The 24,807-nt window shown below is 35.1% G+C and overlaps 1 protein-coding gene across 3 annotated transcripts; it reads left to right on the top strand.

Moving 5' to 3' along the window:
* The first annotated feature begins 11,014 nt into the window (after positions 1-11,014).
* On the top strand, positions 11,015-15,408 carry LOC114288443 (chloroplast processing peptidase). 3 transcript variants are annotated; one of them, XM_028231949.2, is made up of 7 exons: positions 11,015-11,872; positions 12,726-12,788; positions 12,898-12,978; positions 13,270-13,356; positions 13,571-13,638; positions 13,889-13,986; positions 14,920-15,408. In XM_028231949.2, the coding sequence occupies exons 1-6, from the start codon at positions 11,645-11,647 to the stop codon at positions 13,956-13,958; spliced, it is 597 nt and encodes a 198-aa protein (XP_028087750.2). In that variant the 5' UTR covers positions 11,015-11,644; the 3' UTR covers positions 13,959-13,986; positions 14,920-15,408. The 3 variants fall into 3 exon arrangements, 2 of the variants coding, with proteins under 2 accessions (XP_028087750.2, XP_082730769.1); XR_003638273.2 differs by having other exon boundaries at positions 11,141-11,872; positions 13,889-14,753; XM_082874643.1 differs by having other exon boundaries at positions 11,141-11,761.
* The last annotated feature ends 9,399 nt before the right edge of the window (positions 15,409-24,807 follow it).

Here is a 24,807-nt window from a genome sequence, read left to right as displayed (position 1 = left end):
ATCCGGAGTGTCAGTGACTGGGGAATTGAGACGCGTTCCGTCACTCGGAATACGGAACGTACCTCGTTTCCTGTGCCCGGGCTAACTCCTACCCCGAACACGATGCAATATGCATGACATGCATGAAATGCAACTAAGATATAATCCAGTATGCACAATGCTATGAAAATGAGATGCCTCGAAATGCGTGCACACGGGCACGCAAATCGAGAAAATGATATACGCAATGCAAATGACATGGAAATATGATATGGACTTACACTAACATGAGAGAGCCTCAGCCACACTCACATAGGATGCCGACGGATGAAAATGAAGCGCCTCGAAGTGCGTGCACACGGGCACGCAAATCGAGGCAATGGCATACGCAATGCAAATGACATGAGAACATGATATGGGCTTATACCAACATGAGAGAGCCTCAGCCACACTCACATAGGATGCCGGTGGATGAAAATGAAGTGCCTCGAAATGCGTGCACATGGGCACACAAACCGAGGCAATGGCATACGTAATGCAATATGGCAAAAATGGCATATAGAATGCAACATGGACTTATACTAACATGAGAGAGCCTCAGCCACACTCACATAAGAGGCCAATGGATGAAAATGAAATGCCTCGAAATGCGTGCACACGGGCACGCAAACCGAGGCAATGGCATACGCAATGCAATATGGCAAAAATGGCATATAGAATGCAACATGGACTTATACTAACATGAGAGAGCCTCAGCCACACTCACATAAGAGGCCAATGGATGAAAATGAAGTGCCTCGAAATGCGTGCACACGGGCACGCAAACCGAGGTAATGGCATACGCAATGCAATATGGTAAAAATGGCATATAGAATGCAACATGGACTTATACTAACATGAGAGAGCCTTAGCCACACTCACATAAGAGGCCGGTGGATGAAAATGAAGTGCCTCGAAATGCGTGCACACGGACACGCAAATCGAGGCAATGGCATATGCAATGCAATATGGCAAAAATGGCATATAGCATGCAACATGGACTTATACTAACATGAGAGAGCCTCAGCCACACTCACATAAGATGCCGATGGATGAAAATGAAGTGCCTCGAAATACGTGTACACGGGCACGCAAATCGAGGCAATGGCATATGCAATGCAATATGGTAAAAATGTCATATAGAATGCAAAATGGACTTATACTAACATGAGAGAGCCTCAGCCACACTCACATAAGATGCCGATGGATGAAAATGAAGTGCCTCGAAATGCGTGCACACGGGCACGCAAACCGAGACAATGGTATATGCAATGCAATGGCATGGAGATGGCATATAGCATGCAACATGGACTTATACTAACATGAGAGAGCCTCAGCCACACTCACATAAGAGGCCGGTGGATGAAAATGAAGTGCCTCGAAATGCGTGCACACGAGCACGCAAACCGAGGCAATGATATATGCAATGCAATGGCATGGAAATGGCATATGCAAGCATGCTAATGGATTTTCAGCAACGAAATGTGGGGCAAAACAGCCCCGAAATGAGGCGAAAACACACCCGATGCATGAGATCTCTCCCGAAATGCAAAATTAGGCACATAGAATGAACTACAGCTATACAAAGCGTGCATAATTGGTATATGGAATGAAAAGAAAGAATCAAGACAGCCTCAAAATAAGCATTTTTCCAGTACAAATCATGGCCAAACAGCAAGCAAGGATAGGGAAACAATGGCATGCAAAAATGGCCCTAAACATGAGGTTATGAAGCAACTCACAGCTGCTGACCCCAAACAGGTTAGGGCCCTTCAACAACATTGAAGAGGGGCCCAAAATAAGCCACTTTATAGAACTGTAAAAACCCTAAAAACAAACATAGATATGGCTAAGCTCTTATGCAAGAAAATGGGCCAAAAGGTGGCCAAAGAGGCAAGTGGTATATGCAATGCCCAAACTGAAAAATTCCCTTCTACAACATTGAAGAGGGACCAAAAATAAGCATATTTACAGAACTGTAAAAACCCAAAAACAGAATAAAAAACATGCTAGAAATGCAATGCAAAATGAGGCTCAAAAGAGGCTATAACATGAAGTATACAAAATATTCCACAAATGGCCAAAGACCCTTAATGAAACATGTTAAGAAGGTAAAAATAAGGCCATTTATAGGCCTGTAAAAAGACCAAAAACAGAAGCATGATAGGCTGCCAAAGCATGCAAGAAAAGGGGACCAAAGAGGGATATTGAAGCAAGTGCAATATGGAGGGCTCAAAAAGGGTTGAGCCCTTAATGAAACAAGAAAATGAGCTCAAAAAAATGGCCTTTTCAGTTTTGGTCGGAGCTCAAATCAATAAGCATGTATGGCTAAGGAAAGATACCAAAATAAGCTTAAAAAAGGAAGAACACTACTTACCCTTGAAGGCTTGACTTTGGTTGCCTCTTGGCTTGAGTTTGTGGTTCCCTTAGGCCTTGGAGAACACCTCCTTGCTGCTGGAAATGGAGTGGTGGTGGCGGAGCTTGGTGTTGTAGAAGAAATGGTGGTGTAGGGCTTGGAGTTTCTTGCTTGAAAGAGAGGGATAGAGAGAGATTTTTGTATGCAAGTTTGAAGATGAATTTTTCCAACCCCTCTCACCAATGCCACCTGCTGGTTATATGGACCAAAAGGAGAAGGAGCATGGAAGGAAAGGGTGGGGGAAAAGGACCAAGCCTTTCCCCCACAAAAATATCCCCCAGATACAGATCTTTTCTGGGGGAAAAGGCTACACAGCTGTAAAGTGTGTCACACAAGGAACATGGCCGGCCCATTATTGGACTTGGAAGTGGCCGGCCGGCCACCCCCCCTAGCCGGCCGGCTAGGGGTCAAAAAGGCCAAGTAGAAATAGTGGCCGGCCACCACATATTGGTGGCCTCTCAGGTCTCCTCTTCACAACCCTGTGGTTTGAATTTGGAAACTCTAAAACAGGAGAGAGAACAAGCCAATTTAAGAGGGGTTCAAAAGGTTCAAATGGAATTAATGGCCGGCCATAAACTTTTAGGGTCCTCCCATGTGTGTACAACACAAATATGTGGTTCAAAGTTCAAGAAAGTGGCCCAAGGGTGTTCAACATTGGCTCGGAAGGAGGGGTTCAAAAAGGTCAAGAAACATTAGTGGCCGGCCATGAACTTTTAGGGTCCTCCCATGTGTGTACATCACAAATATGTGGTTTGGGTTTGAAGAAAATGGCTCCAAGGTGTTCAACATTAGCCCGGAAGTGTGAAAAACGGGCATCGGAGGGCGTCGGAGAAGTAAAAACTGGTTGTTGAGACAATTGCTGGCCTTCCATCCTTCTACGGTCTTCCCAGTGATAAAACAGAGGTTCCTGCCAAAAATGAACAAAAACCGATGCAAAACAAATGCTCGGGGGCCAAAACACGCAGTTCCGGGTCCCGAAAATGGGCTGCTAAGCACCGAAAGTGGCATTCGGCCACGAAGTGGGTTTCTTAGACCCCAGTGTCCCTCAAAAGGGAGTAGAAAGGAAGTATGCCAAAAATCAGAACAAACGGAGATGGTTAGGGGGTCCCGAACCGAGGCACACGGCCAACGATTCCGAAAAACCGGAAACCGGACTCCGAAATGGGCAAAATGGCCTACGGCCACAAAACGTAGCCCACGGCCACTGAGAGATGGTCTACTGGACCTCTCCCTTCCCTCAGGAAAAGAAACCAAGAAAATCGAGTCTGGTTCGCAAACCGAGGCAAGGCATAGAAGAGGGTTCGGAAGTCCGGAGGCGGGGCTCACGGCCGCGACTCTGAGACTTCTGAATAAGCACAACATGCAATATCACCAAGTGCTCAACTGGCGACGTCTGAGTCTTAAGGACGGTCAAAAATGGGGTGTCTACAAAGGGGGTTTGTCACAAATTATCTGGAGCTTGTTACAGGTGTGGCAAGGTGGGCCACATGGTTAAAGACTGTCCCTCTGCTCCGCAAGTTAATAGCAAGGCTACGCCAAGCGCAGCAGCATCAACTGTAGCACCAAAGCCTAACCCCAAGGCTACCGGGAAAGAGCCTATGTGGCAGGGCCGAGTGTTCGCCCTAGTACCGGGAGACGTGCAAAATACCGAAACCGTTGTGTCAGGTATCCTCTCTATATGTACACAAAATGCATATGTATTGATTGATTCGGGGTCTACACATTCGTATGTATCGCATGCTTTCTCACGGAAATTGAATAGACCCTTAGAACCCATGAACTATCTGCTAGCTGTATCGGGATCCATGACATGTGCTTATATGTACCCCGCATGTGAAATTATTGTTGGGGATATGCATCTGTTTATTGATTTACTACCATTGAACATTGATCATTTTGATGTAATATTGGGGATGGATTGGTTACAAAAATATCATGCCACTATTGATTGTGTGACCAAGCAAGTTGTTTTCCGTCCACCTGGATTGCCTGAATTCGTGTTTAATGGGAGTGGAGTAGTACCTCCTCCGTATTTGATTTCGTCAGTGAAAGCTGTTAAATTAATTAGAAAGGGATGTAAAGGATATCTGTGTTCTGTATTGACTGTATCTACTGATGTTAATGCTAATATAAACTGTATTCCTATAGTCAGAGAATTCCCAGACGTTTTTTCAGAGAATTTGCCAGGGGATTTGATTGACAGGGAGATTGAATTAACCGTGGATGTGATTCCTGGGACACAACTAGTTTCGAAAGCTCCTTACCGAATGGCTCCAACTGAACTGAAGGAGTTGAAAGTGCAATTGCAGGAACTGTTAGACAAGAAGTTTATCCGGCCCAGTACTTCACCCTTGGGTGCACCGGTTTTGTTTGTAAAGAAGAAAGATGGCTCACTGAGACTGTGCATTGACTATCGTGAACTGAATAAGGTAACTGTAAAGAATAAATACCCATTATCGCGTATTGATGACCTGTTTGATTAGTTACAGGGTGCCAAAGTGTTTTCCATGATTGATCTCAGATCGGGGTATCATCAACTGAAGGTTAAACCAGAAGACATTGATAAAACCGCTTTTAGAACGAGGTATGGACATTACGAATTTTTGGTTATGCCTTTTGGAGTCACGAATGCACCTGCTGTTTTTATGGACCTCATGAACAGAATTTTTAAACCATACCTTGATGATTTTATTGTAGTGTTTATTGATGACATATTGATTTACTCTAAAAGTATAGAACAACATGAACATCATCTGAGACTTGCCCTACAGACCCTAAGAGAACAGAAACTGTATGCTAAACTGTCTAAGTGTGAATTTCGGCTTGACCATATTATGTTTTTGGGGCATGTTGTTAGCAAAGATGGGATTTCTGTTGATCCGCAGAAAATTGAAGCTGTAGTGAACTGGCCTAGACCAACAAATGTGACTGAAGTTTGAAGCTTTTTGGGATTGGCTGGATATTATAGAAGATTTGTCAAAGATTTCTCCAAAATTGCTTTACCGTTGACTCAACTGACACAAAAAGGGATATCATTTGACTGGACTGATCAAAGAGAATCTGCTTTTCAGGAGTTGAAAACTCGATTAGTGACTGCACCTGTTCTGACTTTACCTTCAGGTACTGATGGTTATACTGTATTTAGTGATGCTTCTCATAAGGGTTTAGATGTGTTTTAATGCAGAATGGGAGAGTTATTGCTTATGCTTCCCGACAGTTGAGACCACATGAAAAGAACTACCCGATCCATGATCTGGAACTTGCTGCAGTAGTATTCGCACTGAAAATCTGGCGTCACTACCTGTATGGGGTGACATGTGAAGTATACACCGACCACAAGAGCTTGAAATATTTCTTCACACAGAAAGAACTAAACATGAGACAGCGGAGATGGCTAGAACTGATTAAGGACTATGACCTACAGATTCTGTACCATCCGGGAAAAGCCAATACCGTTGCCGACGCATTGAGCCGAAAATCGATTGGAAACGTAGCATGTTTGCTCACAGGACAGAAAGAGTTGCTTGGTGACCTTGAAAAATCTGAAATTGAAATTGTTTTGAGAGAACAAGGTGGAACCTTAGCTGCTATTTCTGCTCAACCGGCACTGATTGAAGAAATTAAAGAGAAACAGCAACTGGATGACTTCTTGAAGAAGATCATCGAAGAAAGAGAATCTAAACCGAGACCGGGATTCAAAATTGAGAACAATGTACTGAAATTTCATGAAAGACTGTGTGTACCAAATGATACTGAACTAAAAAGAAGAGTTCTGCAAGAGGGCCACAACTCAAGATTTTCTATCCACCCGGGGAATACGAAAATGTACCAAGATCTGAAACAGAATTTCTGGTGGCCGGGAATGAAGAAAGAAATTGCCGACTTTGTGTCCAAATGTCTTCATTGTCAACAGGTCAAAGCTGAACATCAACGACCTGCCGGATTATTGCAACCCCTACCCATACCAGAGTGGAAATGGGAGCATATCACGATGGACTTCATTGTGGGATTGCCTCGCTCCAGAAAAGGTATGGATTCAATTTGGGTTATTGTTGATAGACTAGCCAAATCTGCTCACTTCTTACCTGTCAAGACAATCTATAATGCGGACAAACTGGCTGTTATCTATATTGATGAAATTGTGAGACTGCATGGAGTGCCTGTGTCTATTGTTTCTGACAGGGATTCGAAGTTTACATCGAGGTTTTGGCAAAGCCTACAGACTGCACTGGGTACTGAACTGAGACTGAGTAGTGCCTATCATCCTCAGACAGATGGACAGTCAGAAAGGACCATCTAAACTCTAGAGGATTTATTGAGAATGTGTGTCCTTGATTTTTAGGGAGATTGGGAAAGTCATCTGCCATTAGTTGAATTCGCTTACAACAACAGCTACCATTCGAGTATTGGTTTGGCGCCTTTCGAGGCATTGTATGGCAGAAAATGTAGATCTCCGATTTGCTGGGCAGAAGTTGGAGATGGGCCTTTGCTTGGGCCCGAGATTGTTTATGAAACCACTGAGAAAGTGAAACTGATACAGCAAAGACTGAAAACTGCACAGAGTAGACAGAAAAGTTATACAGATGTCAGAAGACGAGACAGAGAATATGAAGTGAGTGATCACGTATTTGTGAAAGTGACACCAATGAAAGGCCAGACTCGTTTTGGAGTCAAAGGCAAGCTGGCACCAAGATACGTCAGACCGTATGAGATTATTGAGAAAATTAATCCAGTGGCGTATCAAGTTGCGCTCCCTCCTGAAATGGAGCATATGCATAACGTCTTCCACATTTCCATGTTGAGAGACTACCTCCGGGATCCCTTCCATGTGATTGAGCCTACTCTGATAGTGTTGAGTGATGACTACACTTACGAGGAACGGCCTATACAGATTGTAAACCGACGGATCAAGAAACTGCAAAACAAAGAGATCCCATTGGTGAAAGTCGACTGGCAGAACCATGGTGGCGTGTATGCCACTTGGGAAAAGGAAGATGACATGGCTAAACGATATCCTGAACTGTTTCCACTGAACCCTGTTTTCTTCCAGAATGAAGGTAACTCGAGTTTAGAGGACTAAACTCTCTATAAGAAGGGGAGACTGTAACAACCCTCATACTATTTACTGATTAATGACTGATTGATTACTGATAATCACCGATTACTGTTAAACGGAACTGATAATGACTGATAACTGACTGAGAATTGAACTGATTAAAGTACTGAACTGACTGACCGAAATTGAAAACTGAATTGAGTGAATACATCTGTTTGAATTGCATTTTATCTGTTGACTGTTTGTTTGATCTGTTCGTGTTTTATGTTTAAACTATTAATTGAAGGCCTTATCGGCGGCCGAACCGGAAATGGGTTAGTGTATTATGATCGTCATATTTAATATGATTTTATGGTATAATTATCTGAAAACTGATTAGGTATGATTAAATTAGATTAAATATTGATCAATTGCAGAGTTGGCCTTATTTACCGAACTACCCCTAGTGGACCACTATCTCACACACACACTTGAGCCTTATACATTGAATCAAACATTTCTTTGGCCTATTTGTGAGACCCTTAGCCGACCATAGAGAGAGAGAGACTTGAGGAGTTGAGTTCATCTCAATATTGCTTGGAAATTGAAGAATTGTTGAAGGGTAGATTGCATATTTGAGCTCCCTTCTTGAACTACAAGACTAAAGGTAGCTCCATTGTCTTCTTGTTCATGTTTTAAGTTGATTCTTGCATGGTTCATGTCATATTGATGGAGTGTAGAGCCAAAACATGGTTTAGATGTTGAATTGTGGCTTAATTGTTGCATGCATGTACATATATTGAAGTTTTGAGGTTGTAGTCCATGTTTCCTCACATGCATGTCCATCTTTTGGTCATACTCCATGAGTTCATCTTGTTTTTGAAGGTTTGAGCTCTTTTGAAACAGCATTAAAGCTTTGAAAATGATTTAAGATCATGCATGTTTGCATGTTCTCCATGTTCTTGGAAAATGGTTTGAAATTGGATTTGAATTAAACACCCTTGGGCTTTGATTTCTCAAATTGAGCTTTGAACCATGTTATTCTATGTGTTTATAAATGTTTTCTGGAAATTCAGCCCAAGAGGATCGGTTTTGATGTATTTAAACTTGAGTTTGAGCTTGGAGGTGCAATCTGGGTTTTTCAGATTTTGCACTTCCGCTCGAGCGGGGAAGTTCCGCTCGAGCGTGGAATCCGAGCATCCAGCATCTCTCTGCACTGTTTTGCAGTCCGCTCGAGCGGAGGATTGGGCGCTCGAGCGGAGTCATGTCTCACGCTCGAGCGGGCGTCGAGCGGAGATTTCACCCATCCAGTACTTTTACAGTACGCTCGAGCGGGAAAGTTTACGCTCGAGCGTGTACCTTTGTTGCATTACCGCTCGAGCGGGGAAACCTGCGCTCGAACGGAACTCTGTTTTTCTGAAAATGCGTTTAAATGTGCATCTTTGCATCCTCATCTCATTCTAGGCATTCTTAGGCCTAGTTGTAGACATCTTGTTGAGGATATAGATGTAGAACACACCGAGGCATTAGGGATTAAGTTGTTATATTTCCCAACTGCGTAGCTTAGTGTGTTCAATCTGTTAACTGTGTAGGGTTGGCGACTGGGGAGACACGCTCTAGCTTACTGTAGCCCGAACTCTGTGAGTAACAATTGTGTAAAGATATGTTCAAATGATTATCTTCTGAATACTGAACTGAACTGTTTCCTGAACTGATATTGTTTACTGAATGAATGTATGTCCTATATTCTAAACTGTACTGTGGCATCCTTGGCATCTACTGTTACTGTTACTGTTACTGAGATCTCTGTCGGTTCCCTCGTGGAACCATTACTGTTTACTGACTGATGGCCATCATTACTGTTCGGTCTTTAAGACCTACTGTTTACTGCTATGCTAATGGATGTACCACATATGATTGAATAACTATTCTGACTGAAAGACTGAAGTATTGTTTAATGAACTGATTTCATTACTGTAAGGACATTTCATTCATAACCCCTTTACGCATTATGTTATTCACTGGGCTTTAGCTCACTGTTTATATATATATGTAGGTGCTCAGCCACCAGATCGGAGCTAGGAGCGTGGGTTAGACTCCAGTTTTGTCAAGCCAGCCTTTGTGTCTCACTGCGAGGTTCCGAGCCTAACGTGTTAGGGCTTAGGGGTGTTTTACAATTCCCTCTTTTGTACTGTTTCACTGTTTTGTATAGACTGAATGTTTACCGTACTGTTATCTAGGGTTGAGTCCCTAGTCTGAATGATTGTAAATATTGTGCATACCGTTCTGTACTGTTTATGTATAAATGTATGAAAAATCTTTTCATATAGACTGTCGCAGCTCATTGGGCATTGTTTGCTTACTGTTTTGGCTTCCGCCAGGCCCTGTACTCTGTTTTACTGTATTACTGTCCTGCAGGCCTTCGGTAATCTCGGATTACTGGCCGGTTACGGTGCTAAACCCATAGGGCCGGGTTTGGGTCGTGACACTTACAGAAGATTAATTGCCAACCAATTATCAAACGAATGTGTTTTAGTTCTTTCAGTCTCAATGAAGAGGACTTTTACTGGTGGCTTGTTTAGGAGAGTTTAGTAAATAACAATTAAGTGAAGAATAATTGCAGAATTTCATTAAATAAAATGAAAGACTTACAATGATTTGACCCAGCCTCGTAGAGGTTTACAGTAACAAATTATTTGAAACTACTCCTATGAATGAAGTGCAATACGGGAATTTGAAGTACAACAATTTAAAGAGCTGTAAAAACTGGAAAGGAAAATAAAGTAAATAAAATTGATTTTTTGATCTGAGTTTGGATTCTCCTTTCTGGGGCCTTCTCTGCTATTTATACTTCTCAATGATAACCGTCGAAATGGGCTCTTAACCGTCGAAATGTCCCTCCATGATTGCTGATCATGCTGGCCTTCTCTGCTATTGATACTTCTCAATGATAACCGTCGAAGTGGGCTCCTAACCGTCGAAATTTCCCTCCATGATTGCTAATTATGCTTTCTTACAGTCAGCTCCACTACGCTATGTTTGCAGTTAGGCTTCCCTCCTGATTTTGAATTTAAACATTGTGAGTAATCGTTAAGCCACATCACCTTATATTCATCGATCATTCCAGTGCTACGCAGGGCCATTAGTACCAGTATGGGTTGACACGCGTTTGACCATGGTTAGCAATTTATATTACCTTCCCAAATTGCCCTTTTCATGCCACATGTTGAATTGTGATTGACTTATACAAATTATATAGCCAACCGTCGCCATATTTGACTTTTGAAAAAATAAAAACTAATTTAATGAAAATAAAAATAACTACCAATTTCATGATCATCATCCAAATGGATGATTTTTGCCTTTCAAATTAAGCAATGATATCTTTAAATTATCTTTATTTAAAATAAGATTTAAAATTTAAAATAAAATGTGTTATAATTGAAAAGTTAAGTATTAAAGTGACACAACTCTGGAACTATAAAAATTGTTAGCCTAATTCAGTCTATAATAAAATAAAATAAAAAGCAGCAATGTAAACAACTGTAAAAACAGTCTGCATTCCGTCTGAGCTGTGAAAGTGTGTGTGTTACGCTGAAGAAGCCATTAGCGTGGGTGGGTCGTTGGTAAACTACTACCTTAAAAACCATAACTGTAACCGTGACGGCTTCATATACAACCCTCACTCTCTCTCTCTCTCTCTCTCTCTCTCTACATACACAGACCTATGCATACAGAAACTTATTCACCAAGAAAACCCCCTCTGTATATGTATATAGCCATTTCCAAGCAAGTTCCAGCTCTTCTCTCTCTCTCTAAAAACCTTGAAGCATTGCAATAATCACCTTCAACTACTAAATCTCATACACTTTTATGTATACATATATTATTTGTATAATTGTTGATAAAATCTGTACTCTGTTTTTTCTCTATCCCACAATTGAGGATTCACTTCACACCATTCTTCCACTTCGATCTCAAAGAATCAGAGGTTCAATCTCCTAATTCCCGAACTCAAACAGCCGATTCTTCATCACCAATCACCTCCGATCACTGGCTTCGACCAAATTCGAATTCTCACCAGTCCAATTCAAACCCCTGCAAACCCTAAACCCCGACACCATTATCACTACCATTTGCTTTTGTTGTTGTTGTTGTATTTGTAGAATTTGAAAATGAGCTTCTTGAGATCCTCTGCTTTGTACCAGTTGTTAGTTACTTTCCATTCGCTCCGATGGATGCCGTGCCAGAGCTGGGCTTTTCTTCGGTGGCCGAGTCTCGACAGCATTTGGGTACTTTTCATAATTGTGCTTTTGTGGACAATGCATTCTGAAATTCGATCCATTCCATCATCGTCTATGTACCCAACTCTCCGTGTTGGTGATCGGATCATCATCGAAAGGGTATATCAATTCTTGGAATGTTAATTGTGTGTATATATATATAGCTTTTAAGTTGTAGTACAGAACAGACAATGGTTGACTAATTTTCTTTAGTGTTATTATTATTTTTGTGCTGACTTCATAAGTTGTAGTACAGAACAGACAATATTTGTTTCTTAGAATTCAAATTGTATTCATTATTATTTTGTTTTTTAAATAGTAAGATTTTAGTTACTTGGCAAGCATTAATCTTTTTCTAGTTAAACTTTAAGGATGTATTTGATTCATTAAATGAATGTTGGAATGAAATGGACCCCCATTCACATGTTTGGTTCGGTAAAAAGGAAAAGAATAGCATTCCATTGGGAGGCCAAGAAGGAATACCCATTTCTTCCCAGCTCAAAATTATGTGGACCAAACACTAATGCTCTATTTGGTTCATTGGAATGAGATGGAATGGTGATTCCTAAGACTTTCCTGTGGAATAACCATTCACTTATAATGGTGAAAGACGATTCTATTTGTAATACATTTGCCATTATTTTTTTAGTCTAACCAAATATGGAAATGAATATTTTGATGGGATGATCATTCCATTCCATTTCATTCCATTGAATCAAACACTACCTAAGTGTTTTGTATGTATAAAAGTAGACAGACAGGTTATAGATTCCTTAATCGATTCTCTCTCATTTTATCTTCAATAGTTGCTGCCTCTTCAATTTCACGTATTAATTGATTTCTAATCCTACTTTTTACAATTTTACCTCTACATTCATTTACTGGCATGTTGTTTCTTGATCGCCTAACATTCTACACCATAATTTTCCCTTTGATATCTAATGAACTCATGTTGCTTTGTAAATTTTTTCAGGCATCATATTACCTCAGACGTCCTGCTATACATGATATTGTTACCTTCCGAGCTCCTACATTGGTTTGTTGGTTTAGTAATTAAGTTGACTGCGTGCTTTGTTGTTGGTTGTAGAATGAATTTATTTTTGTTTTTGCTAGGATTATCTGCTGAAATTTTGTTATTTTGCCAGACTCATCTACAGCAGCATGGACTCATTGAGGAACTGATTTTCATCAAAAGAATTGTAGCAAAAGCAGGAGACTTTGTTGAGGTATATATGTTGTTATTAATCCTCATAACATCATTGTAGAATCTGATCAAAATGAGCTACTTTAATTTGGTTGTGTTATTTTAGCCACATTATGATTTTGATAATTGTTGGGCCTAGATAGTTAACTTTGTAGCAATCTGTAAATTAATTTTGACAAACAAGAAAGTGTGGTTAGTATCATCATGTGTTTCTCTCTCAGCATTGTTCATTTTGTTTAACTTGTTGCATGGAATTAGTTGGAGCAGTACTGATGTTGGGTTCTTCTTGGGAGCTGTTTTCATTACATGGCAGGTCCGTCATGGGTCGCTATATGTCAATGGAGTTGCTCAGAATGAAGATTTTGTAGCAGAGCCACCAACATACTCATTGAATTTAACTGTGCGCCTCTGTTCTGTTATCTTTTTATTGCATACTTATCCAGTATCATTCCTTGCTAGCGTAGCATTTTCTAGAACCAAATTATGGGGAAATTGAATTTTTGTTTGTTTGTTTGTTTGTGTGTGTGTGTGTGTCTCAGATCACATACCATGTGTTTGGCATCCAAAAACAAATTTGTGTTCTGAATTGATTTTCCCTTTCCTGTAACCTGCAGCTTGTGCCCAGAGGACATGTTTTTGTGTTGGGTGACAACCGCAACAACAGCTGTGATTCCCACATCTGGTTAGTATTTTTAAGGGTCACTTGCCAACCATTTTGATGACTCACCTTCTTTCTATCTTGTGCATCTGAGACTGAGAGAATATTCCTTTTGGGGGCAATACTCAAACTTTTTTTAAAAAATTAGCTGCAATTTCAAAAGATGATGTTTTTCTTGTTTAATCAATGGCTTCATTTATTCCTTTCTTATTTAAATATTTGAAGATGAATATTTAATTTTTTTCATTTTCTCTCTTTTCTGGCTGATAAACAGGGGACCCCTTCCTATAAAAAATATTGTTGGAAGATATGTCATGTGTTATTATAGGCTTTCAGGTTTCTGACCTATTCAGGATGGTAGATGGAATTGAGGTATCCATTCTTTGTCTGAAGATTTCTTTCTGTTGGCAAATTTTGTGGGCATATGATAGAAGGGCATTGTTGATACACATATGGATTTTAATGTGTTACTGTCTCTGATCCTTGGCATTATCTTTCCAGTTGACTTGTGACTTGATCTTACTTCTAAAAACTCATGGTCTTTAAAAAATTATTATCTTACTAACTCGTAATTTCTCTCATGTTTCTTGACTTTGAATGTGTATGTACTGTTCAGATTTGGTCTCAATTTATACACATGAATCCCACAATTTTTGCATTCATATAGATGAATTTACTAAGCATATTCAAGACAATGTCTGTGGTGTCTATTGTTTGCAGCAGAGTTTTGATTAATGGAATTTGAGCGAGGACTAGGTTTAGAATCAGCAGACAAAAATGTATGATAGTATAATTTTAGCAAATCAAAAGTGAGTTTTTCTAAATATCTTGGATCAACTATGTGCAATGTTTGACTAATTAATGCCAGTATAGAGGAGTGATTTGGTTTGAATTAAACGCGCTAAAAGGACAAGAGAAAGTTAATAAAAAAACAAAAAATAAGTTGAGGTCATGAGAGAAAACACAACGCCCTTTCAAGTAATAAAGGATATGGTTTTACAAAACTGTTTGGAGAAAATGGATCCTATAGCCAGCCGCAGATAATTGAAACTGAGGAGTTGATTCTGGGAGTTGATTAGATGTATATGCACAAGCTCACACGGAGAAAGTGACAGAGGCAGGCACATCAATTAAACTGAGTAAGAGCTTGTTGTGTGTGTATGGGTGATTTTACCACATATTACTGTTTTAGATTTTATCGTATTGCTTTATCTATGTCCAAGTTTCATAGCTGGGAATCATGCATTCATGTGTAAAATTGACTTGTCAAAAAACTCTTTTAACTGTTTTTCCGTTCTCATACAGGGACAATGCTTTAAACATCCACTTCATTTTCAGCTTCTAGTGCATATCTTTTGGCAGATTCAGTGTGAAGTATCCATTGGCAGATTAAGAGTAATTAACCACGTCGATAATCTTATGCAGTTTCATTCACTGTACCAGTTTTGGTAACCTTTCTGAGAGCGATAAAGGATGAAATATTGGTATTGTGATCTGTACATAATGTACTCTGTTAGCAGCATTCCTCACTCATTGATTTCTTTAGAAAGCGAGCTGAGCTGAGTTCTGAGCACAGGGTTGTTACTTTTGACATAGTTCATAGTTGCCACAAGTATGAAGAGCCGTCCATTTTCTATTCTTCTTGTGGGGACTTGTTTCTGGTTGTGTGTGCGTGTGTTTTTTTTTTTCATGTGTACTGTAAAACCAAAACAGAAATACAGAGCTGTGGAAAAATTTGGATTGCAAGAACTAAGCTAACCCTTGACCAAAGAAGGGATGTGTTATTCTTCATCATTTCATGCATCTACTCTTCTTGTAAATTTATGACTTTTTTATCCTTTACTACTTGCATATCTGATGATAACCATGGAATTTTTTATTTTTAAAATAGAAACAATGGAATATACAGTGTTGGATCCTCTCTCGCCTTCTTCTCATGTTTCAAATCACCTCTCCATCACATGATGAGTTTCTTTGACTCTTTTTTCAAATGTACTTTTTAGCTGCAACAAATGTTCCCACCAACCCTCTTAGTACCATACGATCAGAGTTTCCCTCACTGTGATTGTGTGATAGAGAAGTAGTTTGGAAGTGGAGATATGAGAATAGAAAATCTGGACTCATTGTTGCCCCATATATTTATGTCAAGTCTTGCCTTTTGTTCTTTCCTTTTCACATTGATGGTTCTGAAAATGCAAATTCAACCATTAAACGTGCTGCCATCCAAAAAGTTTACCTCTCCTGCTGTTTCAGATTGCTAAGTATAGAAGTTTTGGATTGGTTAAAACTGCCCATCAATGTAAATTGAATGGTGTAGGTTCAACTCTTGCTCAAAGTTATTGTCACTGCTATCTATGTGGGCGTTTGGGAAGTGGATTTTTTTGTAGGTTTTTTTTAGTTGTAGGATATTTTTGGAGAAATTTTTTTTTGTGTTTGGAAAGATAGTTGGATTTTTTGTAGTTAGATGTAATACTTGTGAGAGAAAAAATGAAATGATTATGGGGTTTGATGTGATATTTTGTTTGGATTTGTTTTTTTTAATTTTGTGATAAATTTGTCTTTTAGTGAAAAAAAACTAAAAAAAACCAAAATTGGGGGGAAAAAAGGCCACAACTTGCATAGGTTACTTGTAGCCAAATAGATGTATGGGGATAGCCAAAGATTGAACCTGATCCCTATTAAGCCTACACTATCTCTAGCAAGTTGGCCCAGTATAATCTTTAGCAAATTTGCCCATACCTGAGTACAGAAAATACCATCATCAACTACTTACAAATTGAGATTCACTTTCTTGAGAAAAAAATATTAAACAGTGATACAATCTTATGTAATGCCATTGACTAATAAAATAATAGCTTCTATTAGTACAATGTAAAATTTCTCATTGTCTAATGATACAATAACAGTATCACTGTCATATATAATATTTACTCTAATTTTTAATATTTCACACTTAAACGAGACAAATCAATTCACTTGCCATGTAATTGGTCCAATACCTTTGCCAGGCATATGGACATACCATGACTAGTGAAATCTTATTTTATTTTTTTTCAGAGAAAGCTGAAGTGTATTGATGTTTAAAAAAATTGATAGAATTGGATAACATTGATTTGAATTGGTCAAATTTTAGAGACGTTAAACTATTTTATTTTATGCCCGTGTACTGATAAAATCTTATAATATGAGAGATCTAACCAATAGCCCAAAACACCATAGTGAATGGTCCATGATGGGTGGATAGCTCTATGAATCAAGTTTGTAGAACAATTGAAAGAACTATGACCTTTCGGCCTTGGCAATGGGATGAGTCAAGCCCACCTTTTTCCAATGAAGTGTTGAGACTTGACTCAACGTCATTGAAGGACAATCTGGCAATGTTGACACAAACCTAATCTCCAACTTGGGTTAGGATGTCAACACAACACTTCCATTGTCTCATGGCACATTCGAAGGAGGGTTATGCCTAAATGGATTGGGACATCTGGAAGCACGATCATTGAGGATTACCTGTCGATGTGTAATGGTCACATTATATAAAGAGGCATTATTCATTCACTAGGTAGGCAAATGCAAGAAATTTAAACCCTAACTTAATTGCTAAATGATCTTTGGCTGACACTACATTGGTGTCAGTACATTAGACTCACTGTATTAAGTTTATGCGATGAGTTGCATATACTGAATCAATGTTTTTTGTTTTAAAAAACTAGTTTCTTAAATTCAAGTAATTTTGAACTTAGCAGTGTTTTTGAAAACAACACTTCAGACTTGGAATTGTAAAAAAATCTTACAGTTGACAAATGAATTTTAGAAGAATTCTCCATGTGATTTACGTGTGGAATTAAAACTCATGATTGGAGTTGGAGAGTGTGAGTCACATTCAGAGAAACTCTGTATGGTGCATTTTGGTCGGCCGACTGAGAGTCACAACCACTTAATTTTGGGCAGGAGTGTTTAAAAAATTCAAAACTTGGTTTGGTCCGATTTTATTAGCTTTGGTTTTAGTTTTGATTTCGATTTTGATTTGAAAATGATTGAGGCCTAGTTTGGGAAGACTAAATAAGTGCATTTTTTGACTTTTTATGAAATATGGATTGGGTTTGAAGTGATGTGTTAGAGAGGTGATGTGACTTAAATAAGATAGTGACTTTTTTACTTTTTGTCTTTTTTCAATCATGCCAAACTTGGCCTGAATTGTTCAAATTGATTTGGGTTCAAATCTACGGGTTTGATTTCGGTTGGTTGAATCATTGCAATCGATTTAATTCTAAGTTCTCCGGGTTTGATTTTGGTATTGAAAATAGTTGAATTATTCAAATCGATTAAGTTAAGGCTTTGATTAAATTTAAGGTTATGATTTGAACCGTTATATATTTATGAAGTTACCAGTAAAATTTAAACATTAGTGTTGATTGTGAAATTGACAAACTTTAATCAACTAAAAAAAAAAAAAAAACTAATCTAAGCACTCATTTGGCATGGCAAATTTGAGGGTTAAAAGGCTATTTTAGTCACAAAAAGACAAAATAGGTTAAAAAGTCAATAAAATAAAATGTCATATTTAAATTATAATCATTTTATTTTTTTTCTTACAAAAATAAAAAAATTCAAAACGCGTATCTCAAACGAGATTTTTCAACCCTAAACTAAAATAGTAAAAAAAAAAAAACAACAAGTAAGAAAAGCAATCTACATTCCAAACGAATCCTAATTATTGATAATTTATTTATTATTATTATAATATATATATATATATATAAATCATATTTCTTATTATAAAAGATTTCTAAAATTGAAGAATTGACCAAAACCAAATCAGTTTTTCTTGATTTGATATGATCCGATTACACAACTTAAATGGTTTGATTGTAATTTTAAGTTTTCAGCAACTATGAGGACCGATTCTTATCTTATCTTATCTTAAAATTCGATCTATCCGATTCATAAAAATGCTAATTAGTGCAACCTAGATCACACCACACCACTCGGAATTCGAACTCGAAAACGAGAGACACAGACAGACAAGTAAGGGGTCGGGACGAGTCAAAGAGTCAACAAAACGAGATTTCCATTCACGCCGCTTCGCCGCGTGATGATTCTCGAGTCTCCCACTCGTGAGAAAGCCGAATATGGGACGGACCACCACAAATGGCATTCTGGTAAAAAATAGTCAGCCGCCATTGAACCTATTCCCATTAAAAAATAAAATAAAAATAAAAATAATTCACCTTATGTTTGTTTTTGTACAAAATATATTTTTAATAAAATGCGTTTATGGAATTTTGTTCTAGAAAGCTTGGTCTCAATCTTAAAATTAATGTGCTAGATTAAGTTAGCTTATAGATTTTATCTTTGGTATGGAATTTGATAAAGAAGTAAACTCTCAAAATAAATCATAATTTTCAATTTAAATTTTAAGAAATTTTTATTTAATACATGTTTTCACGTAAATTTTTTTACTATTTTAAAAATAATTAATTATTTGTGAAATGAAATTACTATTATAAAAAACACTTAAAAAAAATTATCTTTTAGTAGTGTGAAAATTCATTAACTAAAGAATTAAATTGATAAGATATATAATTTTTTAAGATTAGATTAAGTTAGTTCATAAATTTTATTTTTAGATATTTATTTCTTATAAATAATTATATTTTATTATTTAACTTCAAAATTAAATTTTAATTATTTATTTGAACCAGTGCATAGCACGGGTATTACGGTTTATAAAATAAATTTAAAAAGTTACACATGTGTTATAAAAATCTGTTAAGTAATATGTGAGTGAGAGAGAAGAATGAGAAAAGGGCCCAATGTGAGATGTCAAAATTAGCGATTGTGAGAAAATTTAAAAATTATACTTAGTAGGTAAATGCTGATTTTTGTTATTCAATTTTTTCATTTAAACAAATTTTGCTAGATTGAGTTTGACGAAAAAATAAATAAATTATTAATACTATTATATGGCAAACTAAAAAAATGTTTAATTAGTAAATAATAATAATAATAATAATCATTGAGTTTCACATAGTTTACCATATCGTCTAATATATAGCAAATTAAAATGAAATCCTTAGAAAATAATAATGTTATTATATTTTATCATAGGTGTAGTTTTTGTTCCTAAAAATTAAAATTAAAAAGTACAATTTTATAATTTATCATAATTTTTGTTTAATTTTGATTGATTACATTATGATTCATTTTATTGTTATTTAAAACTTAAAACATAGCATTAATGGTAGGGAAAAATAAACAAAAACGAAATCATGATAAAAATAGTTAAAATTTAATTACTTTTATTTTTTTACTATTTAATTTTAAATTTTAAATTAATTATTTATTTGAAATCTTGCATAGCACGGGTATTACGCTAGCGTAAAACCCGTGCTATGCATGGCAAGTAACAAAATGTGAAAAACAATACCAAACATATTAAAAATTAACTAAATATTATTATATTAATTTAGATGGGTATTTAAATAATGGATTTGAGTGATTTCAATATGTTTAGCAGGACTAATTAACTTTTTTTGAAATACACTCAATCGAAAAGGAAGAGTAAGAGTGAAATTCTATAAATATAAGATAAAGATAAAAAAAATTAATTTTAAATTTGAAGATGAATATAGAAAGAGAAAATTAGATAAATTTTTGAAAAAAAATAAACTTAACTGAAAATCAAAAGCAAGAATGGGTTCTATAAATATAAGATAAAGGTTAAAAAAATTTAAATTTAAATTTGAGGATGAACTATAATAATATAGAAAGAGAAAATTGAAAAAATTCTAGAAAAATGAGGTAGAAAGAAATTCAACAAACATCAAATGAAGATTGACAAAAACAAATCGGATTGAAATTTAAAAATTCAAAAATAAAATAAGACGAACCTGAAGAAAATATATATATATATATATATATATATATATATATATATATATAAAATATGACTATAATAATAGAAGAACAGACAAGGATAGTAATTTAAAAATTAGATAAGAATGAAATGTTACCTATAATTTTTTAAAATTTGTGAAAAAAAAAAACTCAAAAATAAGAACTAAGGTGTAATAAGTTAAAAATTAGGTAAGAGTTAAATGATAACTATAATTTTTTGAAATTTAAATTTCATGTAGTTAAAAAATAAACATTTGTGATATCTTATTATACAAAATTTAACTCTATTTTCTATTTACTACCAATAATTTTTAACAATTTTTGTATTCTAAAGCTACTTAATTAAAAAATAATAATAATAAGAGATCACCTTTTTATTTCTTAATTTTGTTTTGTTTCAATAACCTTTAAATTTTAATAGTTTTTGTATTCTGAAACTACTAAATAAAAAAAAAATAGCATCACTTTTCTTTTTAAAATCTTAGTTAGTTTTATTTTAATTTTGTTTTGTGTTAATAATTTATAAATCTAAGCAATTTTTGTATTTATATATAAAAAAAATCACTTTTCTTTTTTAAAATCTTAGTTAGTTTTATTTTTATTGTGTGTTAAGAGCCGGTAAAGTGGCCTTGGTAGTGCTATGCATGAACATAAATAAATAATCTAAAATTAGTTTTAAAATTAAATAATAATATAATTTTTTTCTAAAATATGTATAAACAATGATTTATAATAAATTAAATTTTATTTATTTTTATCAGATTTACACATAAATGACTTGTATATTTATGCCAACGTGACCTTAATCTAATCATTAAAAATTGTCTTGGTCTATGCCCAACTTATAAATCATTTGACCTATTTATTTATTAAATTAGTAAAAAATAGATTTTTTTTTTGAAGTCTCTAAAATTAAGATTTTATAAGATAAATAACATACAAATAGTTAAGGCCTTTCAACATTTTTACAAAGAAATTTCACTCGAGTCAAAAAAATTTTAGCTTACTTAAAGAAATTTCGGCCTCGACGCCGAGAAATTTTGAATGGTTTGATTGTAATTTTAACTTTTCAGCAACTATGAGGACCGATTCGATTCTTATCTTATCTTAAAAACAGATCTATCCGATTCATAAAAATGCTAATTAGTGCAACCTAGACCCGTACGCACACCACTCGGATTTCGAACTCGAAAACGAGAGACACAGACAAGTGAGGGGTCGTGATGAGTCAAAAAGTCAACAAAACGAGATTTCCGTTCAGGCCGCTTCGCCGCGTGATCAGCCCGAGTCTCCCCGACTCGTGAGAAAGCCGAAAATGGGACCACCGTAAATGGCATTCTGGTGCTGGAGAAAAATAGTCAGCCGCCATTGGACCTAGTCCCATTCAAAAAAAAAAAAAAAAATTAATTCACCTTATGTTTGTTTTTGTACAAAATATATTTTTAATAAAATGCGTTTATGGAATTTTGTTTTAGAAAGCTTGGTTTCAATCTTAAAATTAATGTGCTAGATTAAAGTTAGTTTATAGATTCACTAGAAGAAAAGAGCACAAATAACACGGAACTTTTTGCGATGGTATAGGTACTGTCGCAAAAAATGATCTTTTGCGACGGCATGTTCAAGTCGTCTCAAAAAATGAATGAATTGTTATTTTTATACTGAAATTTTTATATTATTATATAATTATCGGGTTTCTTTTTAATTATTTGTCATTTAATACAGGTAATTTTCATATTTTTAATAGTTTTATTGCAGTTTTTTTTTTTTTTTTTGAGACAGCACCACATTACCGTCGCAAATAATATTGGCAGAATTGAGGTAAAGCTTTTTGCGACGGTACCCTTTGCCATCGCAAATACTCTTTTAGCGACGGGCATCGTGCTGTCTCAAATATGTTTTTAGCGATGGCAGGTACCACGTCGCAAAAACTTCTTTAGAGACGGTTTTTTCGCCGTTGCAAATAACACCTTTAGCGACGGGAAAATAGTGCCGTCTCAAAAAATCTCATATTTTTTCATATTAAAGGCGACGGAAAAATTCGGTCGCAAAAAAGGCAACTTGCCATCGCAAAAAAAAAAGGCGACGGCAACATGCCGTTGCTACAACCTTTTTGCGACCCCCTTTATTGCGACCCCCACTTGCCGTCGCTAAAAGTCATCTGCCATCGCAAAAAACCTTTTGAGACGGCATTTTGAGTATTTGCGACGGTATTTTGCCGTCGCAAAAAGTCAATTTTTTTGTAGTGATTTTATCTTTAGTATAGAATTTGATAAAGAAGAGAACTCTCAAAATAAATCATAATTTTGAATTTAAATTTTAAGAAATTTTTATTTGATATATATTTTCACGTAAAATGCTATAATATTTTAAAAAGAATTAATTATTTGTGAAATGAAATTACTATCATAAAAAACACTTTAAAAAAATTATCTTTTAGTAGTGTGAAAATTGATTAACTAAAGAATTAAATTGATGAGATATAGAATTTTTTAAGATTAGATTAAGTTAGTTCGTAAATTTTATTTTTAGATATTTATTTCTTATAAATATATTTTATGTTATTATTTAACTTCAAAACTAATTTTTAATTATTTATTTAAACATGTGCTATATAAAATAATTTTAAAAAATTACACCCGTGCTATGAAAATCTGTTAAATAAATGTGAGTGAGAGAGAAGAATAAGAAAAAGGCCCAATGTGAGATGCCAAAACTAGCGATTATGAAAAAATCTAAAAATTATACTTGGCAGGTAAATTCTGATTCAGGAACGATAAGAGGATAAGGGTCACTGATAATTCATTGTTTGTCATTTTCATTTTGTTATTCAATTTTTTGATTTAAACAAATTTTGCTAGATTGAGTTTCGCCAAAAAAAAATTAATTAATTAATTAATATTATTACTATTATGTGGAAAACTAAAAAAAAAATGTAATTAGTAAAAAACAATAATAATAATCATTGAGTTTCACATAGCTTACAATATCATCTAATGTATAGCAAATTAAAATTATGAAACCCTTAGAAAAAAAATAATGTATTTATATTTTATCATAGGTGTAGTTTTTGTTCCTAAAAATAAAAATTTAAAAGCACAATTTTATAATTTATCATAATTTTTGTTTAATTTTTACTAATTATATTATGATTCATGTTATTGTTATTTAAAACTTAAAGCATAGCATTAATGGTAAGGGGAAAAACATAAACAAAATTGTGATAAAAATAGTTAAAATTTAATTTAATTTTTTTGTTGTTTAATCTTAATTTTAAAATTATTTATTTATTTGAAATCGTGCATAGCATGGGTATTACGTTAGCGTGCTATGCACAGCAAGTAACAAAATGTGATAAACAATACTAAACATATTAAAAATTTATTAAATACTATGATATTAATTTAGATGGGTGTTTAAATAATAAATTTAAGTGATTTCACTATGTTTATATAGATATGCAAGACTAATTAATTTTTTTGAAATACACTCAATTGAAAAGAAAGAGTGAGAGTGAAATTCTATAAATACAAGATAAAGTTAAAGACAAAAAAAATTAAGTTTAAATTTGAAGATGAATATAGAAAGAGAAAATTAGATAAATTTTTGAAAAAGAATAAACTAACTGAAAATTAAGAGCAAGAATGAATTCTGTAAATATAAGGATAAACTACCAATATGTCATAATAATTAGACTTAATTCCTATCAAATTTTATTGAAAATAAGTCTTGGTAAAATCGTTGCTAAAAATAAATTTTTCGTGATGATTTTTTACATATGTTGCTAAAAATTAACAATTACTGAATTTTTTTGGTCTTGATTTTTACAAATTGCTGCTAAAACTTACAATTAGTGACTATTTCTGTGACGAATTTTTTAAATTGTCACTAAAAGTTGTGAATTAGTGACACTTTTTGTGACAATTTTTTTAAACTGTCGCTAAAACTTATAATTAGTTACAATTTTGTAACAAAATTTTCATATTATCGTTGAAAATTAAGAATTAGTGATTTTTTTTAATAGTGTTTAATGAAAAATATCACCAATTATCAAAGGACTTATTGGATAATAAATTCACTTATTAGGACCTACACGTAAGTTCCCTTAAATGTAAGACAAAGATAACAAAAATCAAATTTAAATTTAAGAATGAACTATAATAATATAGAAATAGAAAATTAAATAAATTCTAGAAAAATGAGGTAGAAAGAAATTCAAAAAACATCAAATGAAGATTGAAAAAAAAAAAAATCAAGTTGAAATTTAAAAATTAAAAAATAAAATAAGACAAACCT

This window comes from Camellia sinensis, chromosome 6 (genome assembly GCF_055761805.1).
Source record: "Camellia sinensis isolate YWXY chromosome 6, ASM5576180v1, whole genome shotgun sequence".
Classification (NCBI taxonomy): Eukaryota; Viridiplantae; Streptophyta; class Magnoliopsida; order Ericales; family Theaceae; genus Camellia; species Camellia sinensis.
Note: the sequence above shows the minus strand (reverse complement) of the source record. Positions and strands in the feature narration are given on the sequence as shown.